This window comes from Vicia villosa, linkage group LG2, assembly GCF_029867415.1.
Source record: "Vicia villosa cultivar HV-30 ecotype Madison, WI linkage group LG2, Vvil1.0, whole genome shotgun sequence".
NCBI lineage: Eukaryota > Viridiplantae > Streptophyta > Magnoliopsida > Fabales > Fabaceae > Vicia > Vicia villosa.
Window position 1 is genome coordinate 185001834 of NC_081181.1, and position 22294 is coordinate 185024127.

General features: G+C 33.8%; 2 protein-coding genes across 3 annotated transcripts; both read left to right on the top strand.

The window, feature by feature from the left end:
• The first annotated feature begins 4219 nt into the window (after positions 1-4219).
• Positions 4220-10564, top strand: LOC131653243 (uncharacterized). 2 transcript variants are annotated; one of them, XM_058923330.1, is made up of 4 exons: positions 4220-4401; positions 4586-4656; positions 5751-5909; positions 7021-10564. In XM_058923330.1, the coding sequence occupies exon 4, from the start codon at positions 7194-7196 to the stop codon at positions 9387-9389; it is 2196 nt and encodes a 731-aa protein (XP_058779313.1). In that variant the 5' UTR covers positions 4220-4401; positions 4586-4656; positions 5751-5909; positions 7021-7193; the 3' UTR covers positions 9390-10564. The 2 variants fall into 2 exon arrangements, with proteins under 2 accessions (XP_058779313.1, XP_058779314.1); XM_058923331.1 differs by lacking the exon at positions 5751-5909.
• An 8950-nt stretch (positions 10565-19514) lies between these two features.
• Positions 19515-21870, top strand: LOC131653244 (pentatricopeptide repeat-containing protein At1g33350). The gene has a single exon (XM_058923332.1). The coding sequence runs from the start codon at positions 19642-19644 to the stop codon at positions 21235-21237; it is 1596 nt and encodes a 531-aa protein (XP_058779315.1). The 5' UTR covers positions 19515-19641; the 3' UTR covers positions 21238-21870.
• Positions 21871-22294: the final 424 nt, after the last annotated feature.

Below are 22294 nucleotides of genomic sequence, written 5' to 3' on the forward strand. Positions count from 1 at the left end.
TATCACATCAGTACTGTGTCAATGCACAGGTAATCATACCAAAACTTGTGAAAATGCACGGGTTCTTATACTTTTTATGACAAACTGTTGATAATTCCGTAGTCCACACCAGTACTCGTCCGGACGCACGGGTAAACACCAGTACCGTGTTACATATGGGTAACTAGTATTGAGAAATATATTTAATTTTTATCTATTTTGCACAATTTTTTTTTCTAATTTGGTGCTTAAATTTTTTTTGTTAACAATTATTGATTTAACTAACTTATATATTTATCTTTGACTATTTTTTTAACTTTTCCTTTTTTAAATTAACTTTAATTATTTTCTATTTTATTTGAATTTTAAAATCTGTGTGAACGCACTTAAGGAGAACTTAGAAACCTCACCTTAATGGACTGTTTAACTTAGAGGGAGCTTACAAACCTCAGTCCCCGACGTTGGACTGCATTAATTAAGTTATAAGATTAAATTAACATAAATAAGGAATTAATGAAAAGCTTACAAATCTTACCTTAATGAACTATCAGACTTAAGGGGGGCTTACAAATCTCACCTTAATGGACTTTCTAACTCAGGGGGAACTTACAAATCTCAGACTCTGATGTTAGATTGTGTTAATTAAATCATCAGTCATTGTTCTTAAATATATGTGCCTGTCATCATCAAAAAGGGAAAATTTGTTGGAACAAGATTTGTTCAGACCTCTAAAAGGTTTTGATGATAACAAAGTATTTAAAGAACAATAGGATTTTACTAATGGTTGTTCAAGTGGGTAGAATCTAAAGACATTAACCTTGATATAAATCAAGATAAACACTTAGAAGAATCATCAAGAGAGATGTAAAGCTGTTTTAAATTAGAAGGATCAAAACCAAGCTTTCATGCTCTAGAGAAGTCAGACTCAAGTCTCTCAGATGCTATGCTAAAGCTTATTTTGAAATCTAAATACCAACAATATATGAAGACTAGAGTCATTTGAAGTTATAAGACAGTGTCATAAGGAATGATTCTGTAACTTTTGAACAAACTTCATCAACAGTTCTGAAGTCTCAACTTGAAAGGCTTATTGTCTATATCAAGTCAACAACTCTAAAAGCATTCATCCATATTAGTTCTGATCAAGAATGTGATAAAGGAAAACTAAGAACTTGTGAACTCAAGACTCTGAAGTCTCACTTTAATCAGGTTCTAAAGACATACTCTAAGTTTTGATCAAGTTTTAACTAATTCTAGAAGAAGCCTCTGATTCAAAAAATTTAGTATAAAAGATAACAAAGAATCCACCCAAGCTTCAACAAACGTCTACAAGAAATCTCCAGTCAAAATTGATCTTAAGAGGATCTCGTGACAATGTACTATACTACTTTATATCTATTCAAGAAAGTAACATTGTCAGGATCCTATCTCTTTAGTTGTTTCGCAAACTCTACTATACTCATCTCAATGTCTTTATGCTAGTTGTTCTTAGACTTCACTTTACGTATTCTAGCCAAAGACCTTCAACTACTACTTGTACTATGGCAGTTTTAACCATCAACAACTACTTACATTATGAATAGTTTCAACCTTAAACGACTACTTGTACTATGAGTGGTTTCAATCTTCAACGGATATATTTTTCAAATTCTATAAATGAAGAAGAAGATTGAAGGTGTATGTATGTGTGTAAGACTATGTACACAAGAATGTACTACTAGAACACACCATAGGAATTGAAAGAAAATTATGTTAAATAGAAACGCAATTTAGAGTAACACACAAAAGAAGAAGAAATCCAGCCATAAGGGTTATTATGTGTTAAGAAAGCAGAGTAAGACATATTCACATCTGACTAAGAGAGTCAAAAGAAAGAACATGTGAATATGATCACCACATCAATATAATAACAAGGCACATCAAATAAAGATATTCAATGGAGAAGAAGAAGAGAAAAGAATGAAGAATTCATTCTTATACACTTAGGAGCTCCTCAATTTATATCATGCTTCAAGTGTAAAACCTTTGTGTATCTGCTTAACCAAGAAGTACACAAACAAACACAAAGTTTAACAACAAATTCTTTTGATATAATAATTTAGAGTCTTTAGTAGTCATGCTTGCAGCATAAGTCTCTTTCAATTTGATTGAGCATGAAGTCCTGAACAGTTTGTTTGGGCAATGAAGTCTCTTTCAGTTTTATTGAGCAAGAAGTCCTGAATAATTTTTTTGGGCAAGGACATCTTTTTCAGTTTGATTGAGCTAGAAGTCTTGAATTATTTGTTTGGGCAAGGAAGTCTCTTTCAATTTGATTGAGCAAAAAGTCCTGGACTATTAATTTGGGCAAGGAAGTCTCAATATATAGAATTAAGCAAGAAGTCTCTTGCTTGAGGGCTTGGGCAAGGAAGTCTCTTGCATGCATGCTTGAGCAGGAAGTCTCGTTCTTTATGGTTGAGAAGAAAGCCTCGATCTGTAGGATTGAGCAGGAAGTCCTGAACTGTACATTTAGGCAAAGAAGTTTTTTGCCTGTGTGCTTGAGCAATTGAGTCTCTTTTTAGTTTGATTGAGCAAAATGTAATTTGAATGATTATAGTGAAGATTTCTTGTGCTGTAAGGGGATTGGACTACTCCCAGTTTGGAAGAAACCATGATATATTGTGTATCACTTTATTCACTTCTACATTTAATTATTCCGCTGTGCACTGAACTATGAAGTCAAACTCTGATCTGATCTGACTTAGTTCTTCTTGATACAAAATCTGATCTCATCAACTCAGTTCTAAATCAATATTGTAACAAAAGTAATCTTTGGTATACACAATTCAACCTCCTTTCTTGTGTATATTTTCTCACATTCAAAATAAAATTATCTAAAAAATGAATACCCTTTACAATTTCCAATGAAATATTTATTACTTTTTCCCATTCAATTCTACCATCTCATTAATACTATTTACATCATTCTCAGTAGTTAATAAGAGATACTTTAGTAAAAATATCATGTTATCTCTTTCATTTATACAGTTTTCATAATTTGTATAAAATGGTTAACTAGACTATTCATTTTGGGACGAATTGAAGGGAGTATCCTTAATTTAATAACAAAGTATATTCTAGATTATTTACTTGATGAAAAAACCATGATAGAATCTTCTTATTTCTAACAATAAAACATCTCTTTCAATTAATATGTCTAATGTATAATAAATGTATATATACTATAAATTTAGAAGTTTACCACATAAAAATATAAACGATAAACAACAATATTTATGTTAAGATTTTTTTTAATAATACTATCTTAATTCTTAAAGATAAAATTTACATATCTCATTATAAAATTTATTTTTACAGATAATTTTTATAGATAATTTTTACTATATTGCAAATAAATGAAAGAGGATAAAAGTGAAAAGAAATAATAAATGAATGTCTCATACTTTTTTTTTGTACAAATAATTTTTTTAAAAATATTTGTGTACCAAAATTTTTATCTCACGCAGCTAAAAATCCAACCTATATTAAGACAATTGATCCACTCGTCTACTATCCAATCTTATATTCATTCAATCCAAACAAAATTAATCCACATAGAATATATATTATAAATTAGAGGTTCATAAATATAAATAATTAACAATAAAATCATACCTATATTTTTTTTAATAATGCAATCCTACCTATATTTTTTTTAATAATGCAATCCTAAAGTAAAATTTATAGGTTTGTATAAATTTTATTTTTATAAATAATTTTTTTCTATATTATTATAGATAAATGAAAGAGGATAAAAATGTACGTGTAAATAAATGAGTGGTCTATATTTTTTTAGTACAAATATATTTTATTATTGTCAAAATCTTTCCATATTATTATATTTTATTATTGTGGGCCAAATTATTTTCTAGCCCAACAAGTGGTCTGGCCCACGATAACTCAATCGACCCATTCACCATCTAATTCAAATTTCTAGCCCATTCTAACTCAATCGACTCACTTACTATCCATTCGATCCAAAACTCTAGCCCACGCTAACTCAATCAACCCATTCACCCGACCCAAAACTCTAACCCATGCTAACTAAATCAACTCACTTACCAACCATCGTATCCAAACCCGACCCAACCCGATTTTGGTTCGGTCGAGCCCGCCCGTTCTCCAACCCTAATCACAACTAACCAAGTCCATTATCACCTCTAGATTCAATGTCACATATTCCACTATAAATTTTACAAAAAAACATTTTTACCCAAAAACAAGAGAAAAAAAAAAAGGCTTACAGCGAGAAGTGCGTTTAGTGTGAGCGTGAACAAGCATGAAAATCCCTAGCAAAGCAGAAGATTTATGAACCTAAATTCCAAACACAGTCTCAGCAAAATCATTTCTTCTTGTCTTTGCAACGATCTTCATTATTCTTCAATTGTAAGTCACCATTTTTCTTCTTCACAATCAATTACAATTTTAAAAAAATCACAAAATTCCTCAGTTCTTCTAATCAGTTACTTTTCATTCTCATTTCTCAATCCAAATTTCTCAACTTTGCTGATTCTAGGGTTGCCCATTTTTTTCATTTTTTTCTGATATTAATATTATTATATTTTTTTAGGGTTTCGTTCTTCCTTGAACTTCTGGGACTTGCTGTGATTTCTAGAAGCTTTTGGAGTTGTTGAGATTTGGGTAAGCTTGTTTTTTTCTTCTTCTTGTTATTGTTTACTTCAAATGAAATGAGTAACTTCGATTTTTAATTTTTCATTTATGAGCTTATGTGTGTTGTGATGGATTAATTAGTTCAATTTTGTGATAATATGTTTTGGCGGGGAGTTTTTTTTTTTAACCTTGTTTCTTGTTTTTGTTGTTTGGTTTCAAATACAATTGCTAGTTTTATTATCATTTATATATTTTGACTTCAAGTGTTAGAATTTAATGCAATGCTTTGAAAAATCTAACTTTCAATATGCTGATACATATAGTTAGCAGTTTGATAAGTTTGCTTGTTTGAATTTATGGTTGAGTAATGATCTTACTGGAGATAGATACAGCAGATTCATGGTTTTATGGTTGAGGTGTGATCGGACTGGAGATACAGCCGATTCACGGTTTGATCGGTTGAACTGGATGGTCTGATTTCTGTTTTGAAATATTGATATGTCTGATTTCAGTTTTGAATTATTGATTTATTGAAATGAAATGTTATGTTGTTTTGTGATTGTACCGTTTCATGAACACCGAAGTATCGAAATATTTTATAGTTTTCAACTTTCCATCATGATCTCACACTAACTTGTTCTTCGATACTTTGTAAAAGGAAAGGTATCTATGTTCGAGTGGTAACCAATACCGTTGCGCGTCAATTACTTATCTTGAAAGTATCCCGTATTTTTGTATATTATTTAATTTATTAATTTTGTTGATATTTATCTTATCCGGGTTCGATACGACTTGCCAGTTAATGACACTTGTCACCCGGATACGACGCCGACACGTCGTCATTGAAATCGCCATTTCAATGGTCTTACTCATCATTTTTATGTTTTATGTCTGCTATATAGTTAAGATCCTTATCAGTTATCTGATACAGTTTCGACACATGCTGCCAAATTAATGACACGGTTGTCACTTGGATACGCCGTGTCTCATTGGAAATTTCATTTTTTACCTTCATTTTCTTCCGTTTTCTACTTTATGTCTGCTCTTTTGTTAAGGTCCGGATGCGTTCTTATTTTGCTGCCCTACTTATTTTCTTCTTATGATACTCTTTTGTCCATCTGCAGATTTGCTCTGGGTGCAGACTTGTGGAGGTCTGATCTGCATTGTTTTGTAGTTCTTGCTCTGTTACCGTTGTTCTCGTATATTCTCTCGGCTGTATTTCACGTATCTGCTTCATTGGTCTGGATTGCGCATTTTCTGAGTTCAGATTCCCTAATTTTGCGGTACTAAGCTCCTTTCTTGCTTTACTCTTTCGCCCATCTGTTACATATGTCGTGCATTTCTGTTTTATATATTTAGACTGCCATATCTTGATTTTTTTTAAAATAAAATTGTCTCATATCCTTAGATCTTACTCTGCCCATATTGTACCATTGTATCTGGGCTTCTCGATACCAGTGTTGTCAATTGCGGTTTGCAGAAAATTGCAGTTTGTTCAATCTTTGTTACGCAACAGTGTTATTTAATAGCGTGCAACTATAGCCGCCATTTGACAGTATTTTGTACTATATAGCTGCCATTTGGTCAAATTCCGCTGTGCTGTATTGCCCTATATAGCCGCTTGCTTGATACCAGAGTAGTCAATAGTGGTGCTATCCTGCTATAGCGTAGCAGAGACTGACCACTATGGGAAGAGCCTTAGCGGTGCAGAAAACTATAGCGGTCGCTATAGGGTAAATAACAGGATAGTGGAGCAAAGCGGCACCTCTCTAAAAAACCAAAATTACCCCTTAAATTTACAATATTTTAAGGGTAATTTTGGGTTTTTCAATCATATTTGAGTTGAGACTCAACCCTTAACCTTCCTCCATTGTCGTTTATGCACTTCAAGAGTCATGTGTGCTTTGATTTATGAATATTTTATTAGTTGATTTATTTGCTTAATTTTACATTAAATATATGTTTATAAATATTATATGTAATTTGTCCAAAAAATGATCTAACTGAACTGTCATCTTGCTATACGCTATATCGCTATCCCACTTTTGGGGTTGGCTGCTCCGTGTCGCTATCCGGAAATGACTACTCTGCTTGATATTCTGCTGATTGGTATTTGTCAAATAATAATGGTCATATGCATTGCTTGAGTGATTATTTGCAGTTGCATTAGCTACGTTTGGGTTTTGATTTGACAATTTTTCTAAAACTGGTGTTGGTCCTACTCTTTTAAACTGTATCGCCCTTGAATATTTTGCAAAATCTGATCAATCAATAGGCGACACGTTTGTAAGCCAGATTGTGTTATATTTGTATTTTATGTATTTGAATTTGATTGAATTCAATTTTCCTTACAACTTATTACCTTATTAACTAAAATCTATTTTTACTTTATAGGGTTTGATTTTCATTGATGAATCGCTTGCTGAAACTGTATGCAAACTCAAACCGTGTATAATAAACATATGACGCACCAAGATTCTTAATAGATGGAGAACTGCTGATGTTATATTACATCTAGTTACTCTGAGAAAGTCGACGAAAACGTCAAGCAGAGGCAGGTGAGAGAAATGGAGTGCAACAAGGATGAGGCCACCAGAGCTAAAGAAATCGCCGAGAGGAAGTTTACGGAAAAAGACATTTCGGGTGCAAAGAAGTTTGCTTTGAAAGCCCAAAATTTGTTTCCTTCCCTTGAAGGTATTCCTCAAATGATAGCAACACTTGACGTATATATTTCAGCTGAGAATAAAGTAAAAGGAGAAGCAGATTGGTATGGCATACTTGGTGTGGGCCCTCATTCGGATGACGATACAGTTAGGAGATATTATAGAAAGCTAGCTCTCATGCTTCACCCTGACAAGAACAAATCCATTGGAGCCGACGGGGCCTTTAAACTTATTTCGGAGGCGTGGAGTATACTGTCCGACAAGGCTAAAAGAGCAGCTTATGATGAAAAGATAAATGCAAAAGCACATAAAGGCTCAGCCATTTTCGGTGGTTCGTCAGCAAAAGCGGCGGCAAATGGGGCTAACAGTAGTAAAAAGAAAACCCCTTCAAGTGGAAAGATTCCGAAGAATACTGCTAAAGAAAATACATCATCTTCCAATAAATCAAAAGCCACATTTTGGACTACTTGCAAACGCTGTAAAATGCAATACGAGTATCTCAGAGTTTATCTTAATCTTAAACTCGTGTGTCCCAGCTGCCATGAAGCATTTTTGGCTGTAGAAACTGATCCGCCTCCTGCAAGTGGTATCAGACCTGGAACATCGTGGCTTTTTAAACAAAAGCACGACAACGGAGGTAAAAACAAATCTGCTGTTGGAAAGAACAACACAGCACCTCCAAATGCTGGAGCAGGGTCTAACAAGAACAGCTTCCAGTGGGCCCCATTCTCTAAAACTTCTGGTGTTTCTGATGTAGCTCAAGCGGCAAATGTAGTTCAGCAGGCTTATGAGAAGGTGAGGCGAGATCGTGAGGAGGCACAAGCAACTACCAAAAAGGAAGAGGCTTTGAAAAGGAAGCAGAATGCTTCGAAAAAAGGTTACTTTAATCCAGCTAAGAGGAAAAGAAAGGGCATGGATGGAAATGGAGCAGTTGGAGTGTCTAACTTAGGCAGTGGAATCAAGTTCAACTGTACTAGAGATCTCTCCCCAGTTGAACTTCAGAATCTTCTTGTCGAGAAAGCTAGAAAAGAAATTAGCAAGAAACTCAAAGAGTTTCAGTCAAATACTGTTGACAAATCAGCAGCAAACCGGAAAGGAGATTTTTCAGCAAGAAACTTTGAGTTCTGCACTCAAAATAACATTGGGAAGTCAGAAGGTGCGAAGAGTAGTCTGCATGCTGCTCCTATCATTGATAACAAGTGCCCTGAAATTTTGGATTCAATGCTAGTAGATGTTCCAGATCCTGATTTTCATGATTTTTACAAGGATCGAACTGAAAGGTCTTTTGGTGAAAATCAAGTATGGGCTGCATATGATGGTGATGATGGGATGCCTCGACATTATGCTATGATTCACAGAGTGATCTCGATGAATCCATTCAAGATGCAGATCAGTTGGCTGTACCCAAATATCAACGATGGTGAACCAGGCCCTCTAAATTGGGTTGCTTTTGGCTTTTCAAAAACTTGTGGGCAGTTCAGATTAGGCAAACGCGAAATCTATAACTCAATCAATTATTTTTCTCAGAAGGTTAGATGGGAAAAAGGTAACGATGGAGCCATTTCCATAAATCCCAAAAAAGGGGAGGTTTGGGCCATCTATAGGAATTGGTCTCCTAGTTGGAATGATCTAATAGCAGATGATGTAAAACACAAGTTTGACATGGTTGAAGTACTCGAGGATTTTGTTGAAGAACGGGGTGTAACGGTTATTCCTCTGGTCAAGGTGGCTGGTTTCAAGGCAGTATTTCACCACCACTTAAATGAGAAAGAGATCAAGATCATTCCGAGGAAGGAGATGCTTCGATTCTCTCATCAGGTACCTTCACACGTACTCACCGGTGAAGAAGCTCCTAACGCTCCAAAGGGTTGCAGGGTGCTGGACCCAGCTGCTACTCCATGTGAACTTCTCGAGGTTATAAAAGTTGCAGAGGAGGAAAACATGGACAATGTGGATAGAATTATAAAAGAAACTAATCATGAGGAAATGATCGTTGATACGGGAAAACTTGGGGGAACAAAGGAGAGAATGAAGAAAGTTATCCATAAAATAGAAACTCCAAAAGAGGACAGAGGGAAGAAGATATGCCGAGGCTTGTAGCAAGGAGGGTATGTACTTTGTAACATGATTAAGGAAAACTAGATGACCACGCGGCTCGTGTAAGGAACGGAAAGTGCTCGATAGCTAGAATTAATTTGACAGAATTGGATCCAAAATGAGTACACATTTTGATTCATTCTTGGATGGATGAGAAGTTATGATTTATTTATCCAACAATCGCCGTTGATTATGGGTGAGTTTTGTCAATTTTTTTTAGCTATGTAGTATTACTGTCAAAACATAAAAAGGGAAGATTTGGTTCCCAAACTGACATTACTGTTTTCAACGGTTAAAGTTGATTAGTGCAGCCTCATTTCATGCCAATAGTTAGTATTGGAATGACGAGACTATTATCTTCAGCAAATTGTTCTATATTTGAAGTTTGTCAGAAGCAGAATTCTGCAATTTGCATAAGTTTCTTGCTCTGGCTTTAAGTTTTTATTGTTTTAATTAATTACTTTATAGGTTTCTTACTCAATTTTGTGTACTGTAAATCCGATTGGCACATTAATTAATTGCTGCCCATATGTTTGTTTGTAAGAAATTTAGCTCAGTGATTTATAGCAGGACTTTTTACCTTACAATTGATCCCTGTCTCTTTAATAGTTTTTCTTTCTGGTGATTATGAAGCTATCATAGCTGCATGATTTTTATATGTAGGTAACTACTATATATGAATAATGGTTGAAAGGTAAAGCATGTTATTCTTGCTCTAATCTTTGATTAGAGATATAATGCCAATAGGTCAGGTTCACCCATATACCATCTTTGAAGTGGTCCTTGGGATTCGATGCCATGTTTTATACCAATATTCATCTGAAAAACTGAAAGATGAAGGTAAAGTTTTGAGAATAATCCATCTTTGGGGTTTACTAGACTTGTTCTCTACTTTTATTTGTTTCAAAGGAGAAATTTATTCCCCCTCTAACATGACTTTGGTGGACGTACATGTTTATATAAAAACAAAATTAGTGCCGTATGGTGATGTTTTTATGAAAAACTTAAAGAGCATTCGGATGAATCCTTGCCGTCTTTAGAGGTAAATTTTGTGCCTTAGTTGAATGTTGTATCCTCAAAGAGGAGTCTGTCCAATTTGAATTTCGGAAACTCAAAGAGGAATTCTTGCCGCCCTTAGAAGCAATACGAAAGCAATATGAATGCTGGATTTTCAAAGAGGAATTCTTGCTGCCTTAGAGGCAATATACATATTGAATCCTCAAAGAGAATTTCTTGCCACCTTTGGAGGCAATATAAATGTTGGATCCTCGAAGAGGAATCTTTGCTGCCCTTAGAGGTAATATGAATGTTGGATCCTCAAAGAGGAATCCGTGTCTCTTTGGGAGGAAATATGAATGTTAGATCCTAAAAAAAAGAGGAATTTGTGTCTCTTTGGGAGGAAATATGAATGTTAGGTCCTCAAAGAGGATTTCTTGTCGCCCTTAGAGGAAATATAAATGTTGGATCCTCAAAAAGAAATTCTTGTCGTCCTTAAAGACAATATGAATGTTGGATCCTAAAAGAGGAATTCGTACCATTCTTAGAGGCAATATGAATGTTTGATCTTCAAAGAGGAATCCTTGTCTCTCTTAGATGCAATATGAATTTTGGATCCTCAAAGAGGAATCCTTACAGTCCTTAGACGAAAAATTATGCTGGATCCTCAAAGAGAAATCCTTGTCGTCCTTAGAGGCAATATGAATGTTGGATGCTCAAAGAGGAATTTTTGCCATCGTTAGAGGCAATATGAATGTTGGATCCTAGAAAAGGAATTCTTGCCGCCCTTAGAGGAAACATGAATGTTGGATTCTCAGAGAAATCTTTTTTGCCCTTAGAGGTGATATGACTGCTAAAACCCCATTAGAGAATTCTCTCCTAAAGAAAAGCAAGCAACACTTGATGGGCTCATCCTCTAAAGCAATGCTTGAGGGATTTAGCTACAATTAAGGGTTCAAAAGTCGGAAAAGTATGCCTTTAATGTTTTGCCAGAGAGACTTAACTATATAATGAGGGACTTGACTATCTGGGTGTCGCGTGAGGGACTCAACTATAAGGGTGACAAAGTGGGCGACCTTCCCCGTTTAAGCCTGTCTAAAATAGGGCAGTGTAGGGTAGGCCAGCTCAGACTTCTGAGCTCAAAAGTCAAGTCCAAATTGTTGACTAACGAGTTGGCTATCTGACGCGCCAAACATTTTTAATTTTTTAGTGTGATTTACTACTTTATTTTCAACTTTTTCAAAAATAATTTACTAATTTAATTATAATTTGATTTACTACTTTATTTACAAACTTTTAGACCATATGTCATTACCATCCAAACAATGATATACACTTTTTTCCGGTAGAAACCGAGTATCCTCTGCGTGAAACTGTAGAATAGTCCTCGAGCCGGGGAGGATCATAATAGGCGACAACACAATAATATACACTTTTTTCTGGTAGAAATCAAGTATCCTCTGCGTGAAACAGTAGAATAATCCTCGAGCCGGGGAGGACCACAATGGACGATAAAACTTTCCCTCAGGATAATTTATTCACTAAAGAATAAATATATTAAAAGTTTTAATTTTTTACTAAACAATAATTTTTTTTTACTATTTCATCACTTCTCAATTTTTTAATTCTTATCTTATAAATTATCGGCTTTCATTGTTGTAACTTGCACCCGCCGTCATTGTAATCGAAACAACATATAAACAAGCTCTCTAATTCATTGTGATATTAGACGTGTGTGTATATATATATATATATATATATATATATATATATATATATATATATATATATATATATATATATATATATATATATATATATATATATATATATATATATATATATATATATATATATATATATATATATATATATATATATATATATATATATATATATATATATATATATATATATATATATATATTCAAATTTCTATTTTTTATCCATAAAGAGAAAAAGTTAATGGATTGACCTCCTTAATGCACTATCTAATTTTCATTCTATGTAAAAAAAATTAAAAAAAAAAATCCTTGGACAAAACCCTCCCTACCCCGCCCCCGCCCCACCCCATTTTTAAAGAGGGTTAGGCGTGGCGGACCAACTTAAAAAATCGAGTCAAATGGGTCGATCTGACGAGCCTGACCTGTTTTTCCACCCATTCTCGACTATTTAAGTATCACATAAGGGAATCAACTATATAAGTCTCGCCTGAGGGACCCCCACTATCCAATTCTCGCCCACTAGTAGATTGCTTTCTACATTAGATTAAATCACCTTAATCTCTCCAAGACTTTGTGCTTAAGGTACTGTGTACTGAGATAATTTAATATTGGTGTTAGGCAATCATAAGGGCAGCGCCACAAATGGTCCGAAGTTATGCTTATGATCATCCACTTGTCACAATAACTCTCTCATATTGAGCTTGTGTTAGTTTGTCTCTCTTGCTTATAAAATGTTGGAAATGAAGCATCCTTGTGCACCAACAAGGGAAAACTTCCCTCATGATCCTAGGAGAGAAGTGATTCATGTATCTAGAGGATAACCACTAATTGGGTCTAAAAATCCAAAACAAACAGGTCTATATAAATATTTCATCATTAGTTAGAAGATATAAATATTTTACCCAAAAAACACATATACAATGCTTCTCACCACTTTGCGCGAGCTAGCTCTAAACACCACTAATAACACTAAACATCACAAACACCCTCCAGTTATAGGGCTACCCTAATTCTATTTTTTTAGCAAGTACGTATATAATAATGAATTTGCAAAAGAAAGCTGAGCATAACAATGAGAAATCAATGTCAATAGAGGAAAATGACAAAACATCAAGAAAGGAACTTTAAAGAGGCTACATAGGGAATGGTAAAAGAGAAGAGTGCAAAATAAAATATTCCTCATAAAGTTTTTCAAATTTCATAAATGACAAAGACTAGTAACCCATGTTTATATTGTGAGTGCAATATCCTCTCTTAGATGTTTTGAATGATGTCAAAACTAGGTAATATGTAGTATTTATACATTGAACCTTATATCTCTATGTCTAGGTTGCATTTTCATCTTAGGACACTTAGGGAACAATTCAAAAGCATTTGGACAAGTTAAAAACTCCAAAAATATCATTTTTTTTGGTGAAAATCATGTTTGGAGTCGACTCATTCATGTTAGTAGTCGACTCCCACTAAAAGCATTTTGAAATAAAACTCTCCGCTGTAAAGGAGTCGATACACATGACCTTGGAGTCGATACACAACATGAGGGAGTCAACTCCCTCGAGCTGTGGGTCGACTCCTACTGAAAGCTATTTTAAAAATAAATTCTCTGTCCAGTATGGGCAGACTCCCAGGTCTGTGGATTCGATACAAGCCACGGAGAAGTCGACTCCCAAGTACTATGTCTCGAATCCTACCGAAGCATACTTTTCAGAAAATTTTCTGTCCACTCGGAGTTGACTCCTAGTCAATATGGGTCGACTCCCAGTCTTTTTGAGTCGACTCCCATTGTTCAAAATGTCTAATTTTGTAATTTTGCTTCGGTAGGATTCGAAACATAAAAAATAGGGTTGCAAATTTGGATTCAGTTGAGTGAAAGCTTTGAAGAATGAGAGTACTATAAAAGGAGTAACGCTAACCGAAGGATCAAATTGGAAGTATCGGGTTACTTTATCAAGATCAAGATCAAAGAGAGATAAGAAGTTAGGATCAACATCAACCATAGGGTTTGGAGGGTTGAATTGCTACTTGTTCTCTTGTAAAACTATATTTGTAAAGGTTAATTTTAATTATCTCAATTTCATTGGAATTGGGGGTAGACGTACCCATAACGAGGCCGATCGAGAAACTTCCTAAACAAATCCTTGTGTCTCTCTCTCACTCTCTTTTAATTTTACTTGCAAATTGTGAAAATATTGATTGTGCAATCAATACATTGAGATAATCTCTTTGTTTAATATTTCAAACTATTTTGTTGAGTTGATTAGAATCTATGTCATTGTAATTGGATTTATATATCAACATAATAATAGAAAAATCTATTCTGAATCAATTGCTCACAAAGTGTTCGACAAATTGCTCAAGTCCTTTTGTGTTGGTTATTTCATTGGAAATAGATTACTATTGTGAAGTTTATATTCAAACATAGTTTTTGAAAATATATTGATTGTTATTCTCATCTTACGTATTCGTTCTATCGGTTAACGCATATCCAGTCTTTTCGATAATGGTTCGGGATAGGCAATTGTTGATCTGAGATTGTTTCCACGTGCCATAGTTAAACTTTTTTTAAAAGAATTTTTAATAAAAAAATTTCATTTGCGATCTATTCACCCCCTCTAGATCATAGCATATAGTCTAACACATACAACTTCGTAAAAAAAAATCCCCATGCTAAAAATTATGATACAATTATTTCCCATGTTGTATTTGTCACACCTTAATTTTAGGGAACGTTGTAATTGTCACACCTTAATTTTAGGGAAAAATATTAAGTTTGTATGAGAGTTTACAGGGAAAGGGAGAGGATGACTTAGAAAAAGGAAAGAATTGGATGAAAATAATTGAGGGATTTAAGTTGAATGGGTTTTTTTGGGGATTTTATTTTATTCATAATACAAGAAATTCTTTAATTTGCAAGGTTTAAAAAATTGTATTGAAATTTGGAGGACTTAGATAAATGGTTAAAATATAATTTATGTTATAATATTTTAAAAATAAAAAAATACTAATGATAAACTTTCATTGATCATTCTATACAAAATCATTCTTTCAAAAAATAATAAATACTTCTCTACATTTTCTTCACTTTTTTTTCCAAAGCTCTTCCCTCCCCTCCTAGCTTGCAAACAGAGTCTAAGTGAGAAATGCTATTCGGTGCTCGAAGGAAAATGCACATGAAGTTTTCAAACCCACCAATGATCCAACAATTAAGGGACTCAAGACAAACCATGGCCTGGTCCAATTAGCTCTAGTTTGGGAGAATACTTTTTCAGTATGGAGAAAGGCCTAATGTTCATCAATCCAACACACTATAAAATCCCACGAGAGTTATAGATGAATACCATATGATCCATCTAATGTAACTACAAGGATCTTTTAGAAGCAATTTCTCCCCTGGATGATTTAGAAAAGTCTAAGGACTTTGGTGCGATCTAATCCCAATGACACACTATAACCATGTCAGCAGGAGTCCAACATGAATGTGAGAAAAATAGAATAAAGAGGGAGAGTGTTGAATTGTGTTGACTATTTAGTTTTTTTCCTAGTTTACTTCAAATCAGAAAATCAAGTCAAACACAAATGATAAATGTTAAAGAGATAAGGAAAGAGAGATGACCACACAAGGAATTTATATTGGTCCAACCCCTAACTTAGAGTTATGTATAGTCCTATCACACAAATAGATTTTCAATAAAATTTAAATGATTACAATATCAATAAGAAATTTTCTACTCCAACCGACTTATATCTCAGAATTTTCACTCAAATTCAAAAAACTGTTCCCAATTGAATCTCTTTGCCATCTAAAAAATATGGCTAACACTCAGCCCTTTGAGAAATACAATCAAATGAATATATAATTGGTAGCAAATTTAAAAATATGACTCAACAGAGGATGTAGACAAATCTAAGCATACGTCAAAGCATTTTAATCTTCTAAAAGAAAACATATACAATAGAATCATTTGTTTGATCGCTTCTTTCTTTCTTTATTTCTTTCATTCTTTCTTTCATTAGATATTCATCTATAGATGCTCTGTTGTTGAAAATTATTTTCTTTTTTCAAGCTTATTCTCTAAAGTTTATTCATAACAATTGTTCATTACTGTTCCAATTGTTGGTGAGTAAAATAGTGAAAAGTTGAGTCTTTACATAACTTCCTTTTAATGATCATTGCTTGATCTTGATCTTTGATAAATGGGTCGTTATGATCTTTGTATTATTTGCACCATACTATTTCACGTCCTTTGTACTCATTGTATTGTTTGTCACATACAACATTGTAACTATTGTCACAAAAATCTTGTTTCATTGTACCATGTGTGTTATTGCTTAGTGGTATATCAAATTTGATATTAGCATTTCCGCTTAGGATAGCAATATTTCACCTTAAATCTTTCCTGATCATCAGCTAACCGAATGAATTTGTTTGCTACAAAATGCATAGACTCGAAATCAGTCAGAAAGAATTGTATTTCCCCTTTCTTGCGAATAACTTCTGTTGATGTATTCGCAATGTTGAGCATCGTCTTCCAATACCATGTTCCACCATCCCAAAATCCCACATTTGCAAAACTACCAAGCTTGTCAGCAACCCCTTGAAATGCTTCAAGAAAAGCCTCCTTCAAGGGTTGGTTACCAATCCATTTGCTATTCCGTAAAGATATTCCATTTCCATTCTTCAATATGCATAAAATATGGTTAGTAAAAATATTATGGTTTTCTTCATTCTTGAGTTCCACCTTTAATAGGTCCCTCTTTCATATTGAATCTCCTCTATTAACTGTTCTTCCTTCTTCGGTAAACATCTTCAGCTCTGCGTTATGGTACCTATGTCTCAAAATCCCACTCCACAATGCATCATTCTCCTCCAAAATCCTCCACTTCCATTTGAGCAACAAGGCCTTGTTGAAAATCTCAAGGTTTTTTTTTTTATAGTGAGACCATCTTCTTTGGATTTGTACACTGAGTCCCAATTAACCCAATGAATTATTCTCTTGACATCAGACCCTCCCCATAGAAAATTGTCTTGAGTACATCTAACTTCTTTCAAAACCTTGACCAGAGCTTTATAAAAGGATAAAGTATAAATAGGTATTGAATTATGCAATGCGTTAATCAACATAACCTTTTCTCCCAAAGATAGGAATTTGTTTTTCCAAACTGACAATTTATTTGCAACATTGTTGATGACTTCCTTCCACATGTGCAATCTTCTGGGCTATCTTCGACTTTCACACCTAAGAATTTGAAAGGAATATGGTATTCACAACAAGACAAAAAAAGGCTGCAGTGTTCATACTCCTCTCACTCAAATTAATCCCATGTCTTACTCTTATAAAAGTTCACTTTTAATCTAGATACCATTTCAAACATCTCACAATTGTTTCATACCACACAGATTTTCCGGTCTCCCACTCCTATAATAACCGCATCGTATGCAAATTGTAAGATATCAACCAGAACTTCCTCATTAATGCGAAAACCTGTAAACTCCCCTATATCTACAACCATGTTCATCAACTCAGTTAGCCTATCCACCGCCATTACGAACAAGAAAGGGGATAAAGGGTCCCATTGCCTCACACCCCTCTCCACCATAAAGTCCTTTGTTGCACTTCCATTGGCTAAGACTAACTTTGAGCTATTGAAAATGCACGCCTCCATCCACTTCTTCCACTTTGACTCAAATCCCATCTTATTGAAACAAAGTCTCAAATAATTCCAGCAAACACTATCGCAAGCCTTCTCGTTATCAACCTTTAGAAGCAAACAACTCATATTCTCCCTTTTAGCCAAATCAATAACTTCATTCACCACCAACAACCCCATCCAAAATGTTTCTATCCAGTACGAACACAAATTGGTTTTTGGAGATGAGATAACATATCACTCTTTTCAGTCGCGAAGCCAACTGTTTTGCTAAAATTTTATAGAGACACCCTACTAAACAAATAGGTCTATACTTAGATAGAGATTGTGGATTATTAACTTTGGAAATCAGAGTAAAAAAAAGCAGTACATGCCTTAATAAGTTTAGTTTTAGAATGAAAATATTTCACAAAAAGGAACACATCACCTTTAACCACATCCAACCTATCCTTCAAAAAATCAAACGTAAATCCATCCGGCCCCAACTCTTGCTATCATCACAACTCCAAACCACCTCTTTAATCTCTCAGTCACCAAACGATTCTTCTAAAAAATCTATTTTCTCTTTTGATATGCATTTAAAAACAATTCCATCTAACACTGTTTGCTCCTTTCTTTAAGAAAAACTTTTGATATGTGGCACATCAGTGTCTTCCTAAAGAACTAAATATGTTAGCTGAGTAATCATTTTGACACATAAGAATGCAAGGTGACATAAATATGTTTCAAAGTTGAAAATATACTACTATTAACGAACATAAAAATGCAAGGTGAAGTTAACATGTTTCAAAATGGAAAATAATTTAATTGGAATAGTAAAGTATTATTACACCGTCAAAATGAACCATAGCCGTTAGATCTTAAATTATATTTGATTTTTATTTTAGTTATATAAAAAATAATAATTATAAATAATTGTAATGGATTGCCAGTGTAAAACTTCTTACAAAACCGTACATAACAATTAATCTCAATTGAAAATATACTATTAACGACTTTTTTTACTATTCAAAGGCACATTTGAAGTCTATTAAAATGGAATTAACATTCCCTCTAATATGTATTATTTCTTTAGGTCACACTCTCTCTAATTTGTAGCCACAATAAAAAATTATAAATATAAATGATACTACTATTTACTTATGATATTTTCTCCAACAGTAAATATTTTCGTTGATATATACTCTATCTGTTTTTAAAATGAATATCGTTTTAACAAATAAAATTTGTTTTAAAATGAATGTCATTATCATTTTTTAACGTAGTAATGATTGTAACTTTTTCAATTGTGTTATTTAATTATTACTATGTACACTACTTCTAACATATTTATAAGATGAGAAATGCTAGCCAGTGCCCTTAGGACAATGGTTAAACATTTCAAAATAATAAATTTATTTCGGTAATCTGCATACTTAATGTCTTGAAAATTAAAATATTAAATTTTCTATAAAATATTTTCTTTTTTTAGAATGCTTAACTATTAACTATTATTCTGATGACACTGGTTAGCAATACCCTTATAAAATTAGTATAGTAAACATGCAATTTCTTATAACATTATAAATGTTAAATTTTGTGTGTAAAGATTTTAAACGATAATCATTTTAACTGGAAAGAGTATAAATTTAAGAAAAATTTGTACATATTTTAAAATTAAAAAAAAAATGTCATTATCATTTTAATATCTAATTTTTCCATTAATAAATTAATTTCATTAACACAAAAATCTATATACTAAAATGACAACAAGAAGTTACACTCTCAAAAGTCCAAATAACCATTTCATCTCCCTTATTCACTTTCATTCTTTTTCCTTCCAACAATCAAGTAAATTGAGAAACCATGCTACAAGAGTAAGCATACCAATACAAATAATCATTCAAATGAAACCAAACCTAAACGATTTTGTATCAACAATTCTAAACAAAATCAATCACCTAAACCATTTGAAACAACTTCAATCCCACTTAATCACACTTGGTCATTCTCAAACCCATTTCTATGCTTTCAAACTCCTTCGTTTTTGTTCCATCAACCTCTCAAATCTTCATTATGCTCATCGAATCTTCAACCATGTTCAATCTCCCAATATCTACCTCTTCACTGCCATCATCACTGCCTATTCCTCTCAGCAAAACAATCATTCCCTCACTTTTTCCCTCTTTAAAAAGATGCTCAATAGCGAAATCCGTCCTAACAATTTCATCTATCCCCATGTGCTGAAATCATCAAAGGATCGATTTTTAACAGGTTCTGTGCATGCCCATGTTGTAAAAACTGGTTTTTTACGATACCAAGTTGTTGAAACTTCGCTTGTTGATACGTATTCGAAGGTTTTGGGAGGATTAGGGGATGCTAAGAAGGTGTTTGATGAAATGTCTGAGAGAAATGTTGTGGTTTTTACTGCTTTGGTTTCTGGGTATTTGAGAGTTGGTGATGTGGAAAATGGTTTGGAGGTGTTTGGTAAAATGGTTGAACGAGATGTTCCGGCTTGGAATGCTGTGATTAGTGGTTGTACTCAGAATGGGTTTTTTAGTGAGGGGATTAGGTTGTTTAGAGAAATGGTTTTTGTTGCTGGTTGTGGTGAGGGAGGGTTTTGTAAGGGTAATAAGCCGAATCAGGTTACAGTTGTTTGTGCGCTTTCGGCTTGTGGTCATGCTAGTATGCTTCAACTTGGGAAATGGATACATGGTTATGTTTATCGGCATGGTTTTGTGGTTGACTCGTTTGTTTCGAACGCACTTGTGGATATGTATGGGAAGTGTGGGAGTTTGGAGCTGGCGAGGAAGGTTTTTGAGATGGACCGATGTAAGGGTTTAACATCTTGGAATTCGATGATTAATTGTTATGCGTTGCATGGGAAATGTGATGGCGCGATTGCAGTTTTTGAGAAGATGGTGGAGTATGGCGGTGCTGTGAGGCCTGACGAGGTTACCTTTATTGGGCTGTTGAATGCTTGTACTCATGGCGGATTGGTTGAACAAGGTTGTGGCTATTTTGAGATGATGATTAAGAAGTACGGGATAGAGCCTCAGATTGAGCATTACGGGTGTTTGATTGACCTTCTGGGTCGGGCAGGTCGATTTGACGAGGCGATGGATGTTGTGAAGGGAATGAGCATGGAACCTGATGAAGTGGTTTGGGGCTCTTTGCTTAATGGATGTAAGGTTCATGGTCGAACCGATTTGGCGGAATTTGCAGCCAAAAAGCTAGTTGAAATAGATCCACACAATGGTGGTTATGGAACAATGTTGGCCAATATATATGGTGATTTAGGTAAGTGGGATGAAGTGAGGAATGTGTGGTGCAAATTGAAACAACAAAAATCTTATAAGATTCCAGGATGTAGTTGGATTGAGGTTGATGACCAAGTCCATCAATTCTTTTCTCTAGATCAATCTAATCCAAAGACAGAAGAGTTGTACAGTGTTTTGGAAAATCTGATTGGTTATAGAAATGAAATCTTGGTTGAAATGTAAACCTTAAATTATGGTTGCCGTTACGCTGCAAAACTATAATTGCAGGAAAAAAAATGTAGCTGATATGGCCGAAATTGTAATTGCAATGACGATGGGAGATCTTAAAATCCTTTATGTTGCAACCCAAATTTAAAACCATGGCTTGAAGGAATATTTTCTGATTAGAGAGAGTTTATATACAACACACATACACTTCCTCCCAACAGACAATACCTCGTAGTTGTAGTGATGCGGGCTTAAGGTCGACCGGACAAAAGTACTTGCTCATTTTGGTTTAACCACTAGTTCAATCAATTCCTTTTGACTTGGATGGTAGAAAACACAATAAGGATTGGTAATCATTGAAGATTTTGTACTTGGTCATTTACTAGATCATATCAACTTGCTTTCTCAATTTTGTCCATTTTATTTTTATTTTCTAACTTACAGTCACCACTTGATTCTCTAGCGCATACTTGTATTTCAAATATGGTGTTGTACCAATAAGATTATTTGACCACTTGTTTGTGATTCCATTTTTCAATTTTTTCAATTTGGTGCTTCATAATTGTATTTTCCTTTTGTCATTGAACTATTTAATCTACTGGTTATATTTTGAGCAACAATGTAAAAGAAGTTCATAAAATCATCATATAAGTTCAGTATTGACGGTTGAGGTAGCATATATTACTCAAAATTTATATAAATTGATTTATTTGAGTTTAGAGTTAAATATGTTTGTAGTTTTTTTAAATATATACTAAATTTTGTTTAGTCTTTTAAAATAGTTTCTTTAAACATTCGTCTTTTTAAAATTTTTTATGCATATTAATAGTCCTTTTAATGGAGGATGACGTGCCACACCACATGACATGACAATGTGACATGGTGTCTCACGAGACTGTTTTGACCGTTTTACATTAATTAATTAAACATAAACAAATAGATTAGACGCTAAATTTAAATTTCGTCGCATAAGATGAAGAAGATAGAAAATACTGGAAGAGATCGAAATTTAGCATCTAAAGTATTTGTTTCTATTAAATTAATTAATGTAAAAAGGTTAAATTAAAGTAGC

Bases quoted from the DNA above. Each gene is read 5' to 3' on its own strand.
- LOC131653244 (XM_058923332.1), top strand. From the start codon at position 19,642: ATGAAACCAAACCTAAACGATTTTGTATCAACAATTCTAAACAAAATC.
- LOC131653243 (XM_058923330.1), top strand. From the start codon at position 7,194: ATGGAGTGCAACAAGGATGAGGCCACCAGAGCTAAAGAAATCGCCGAG.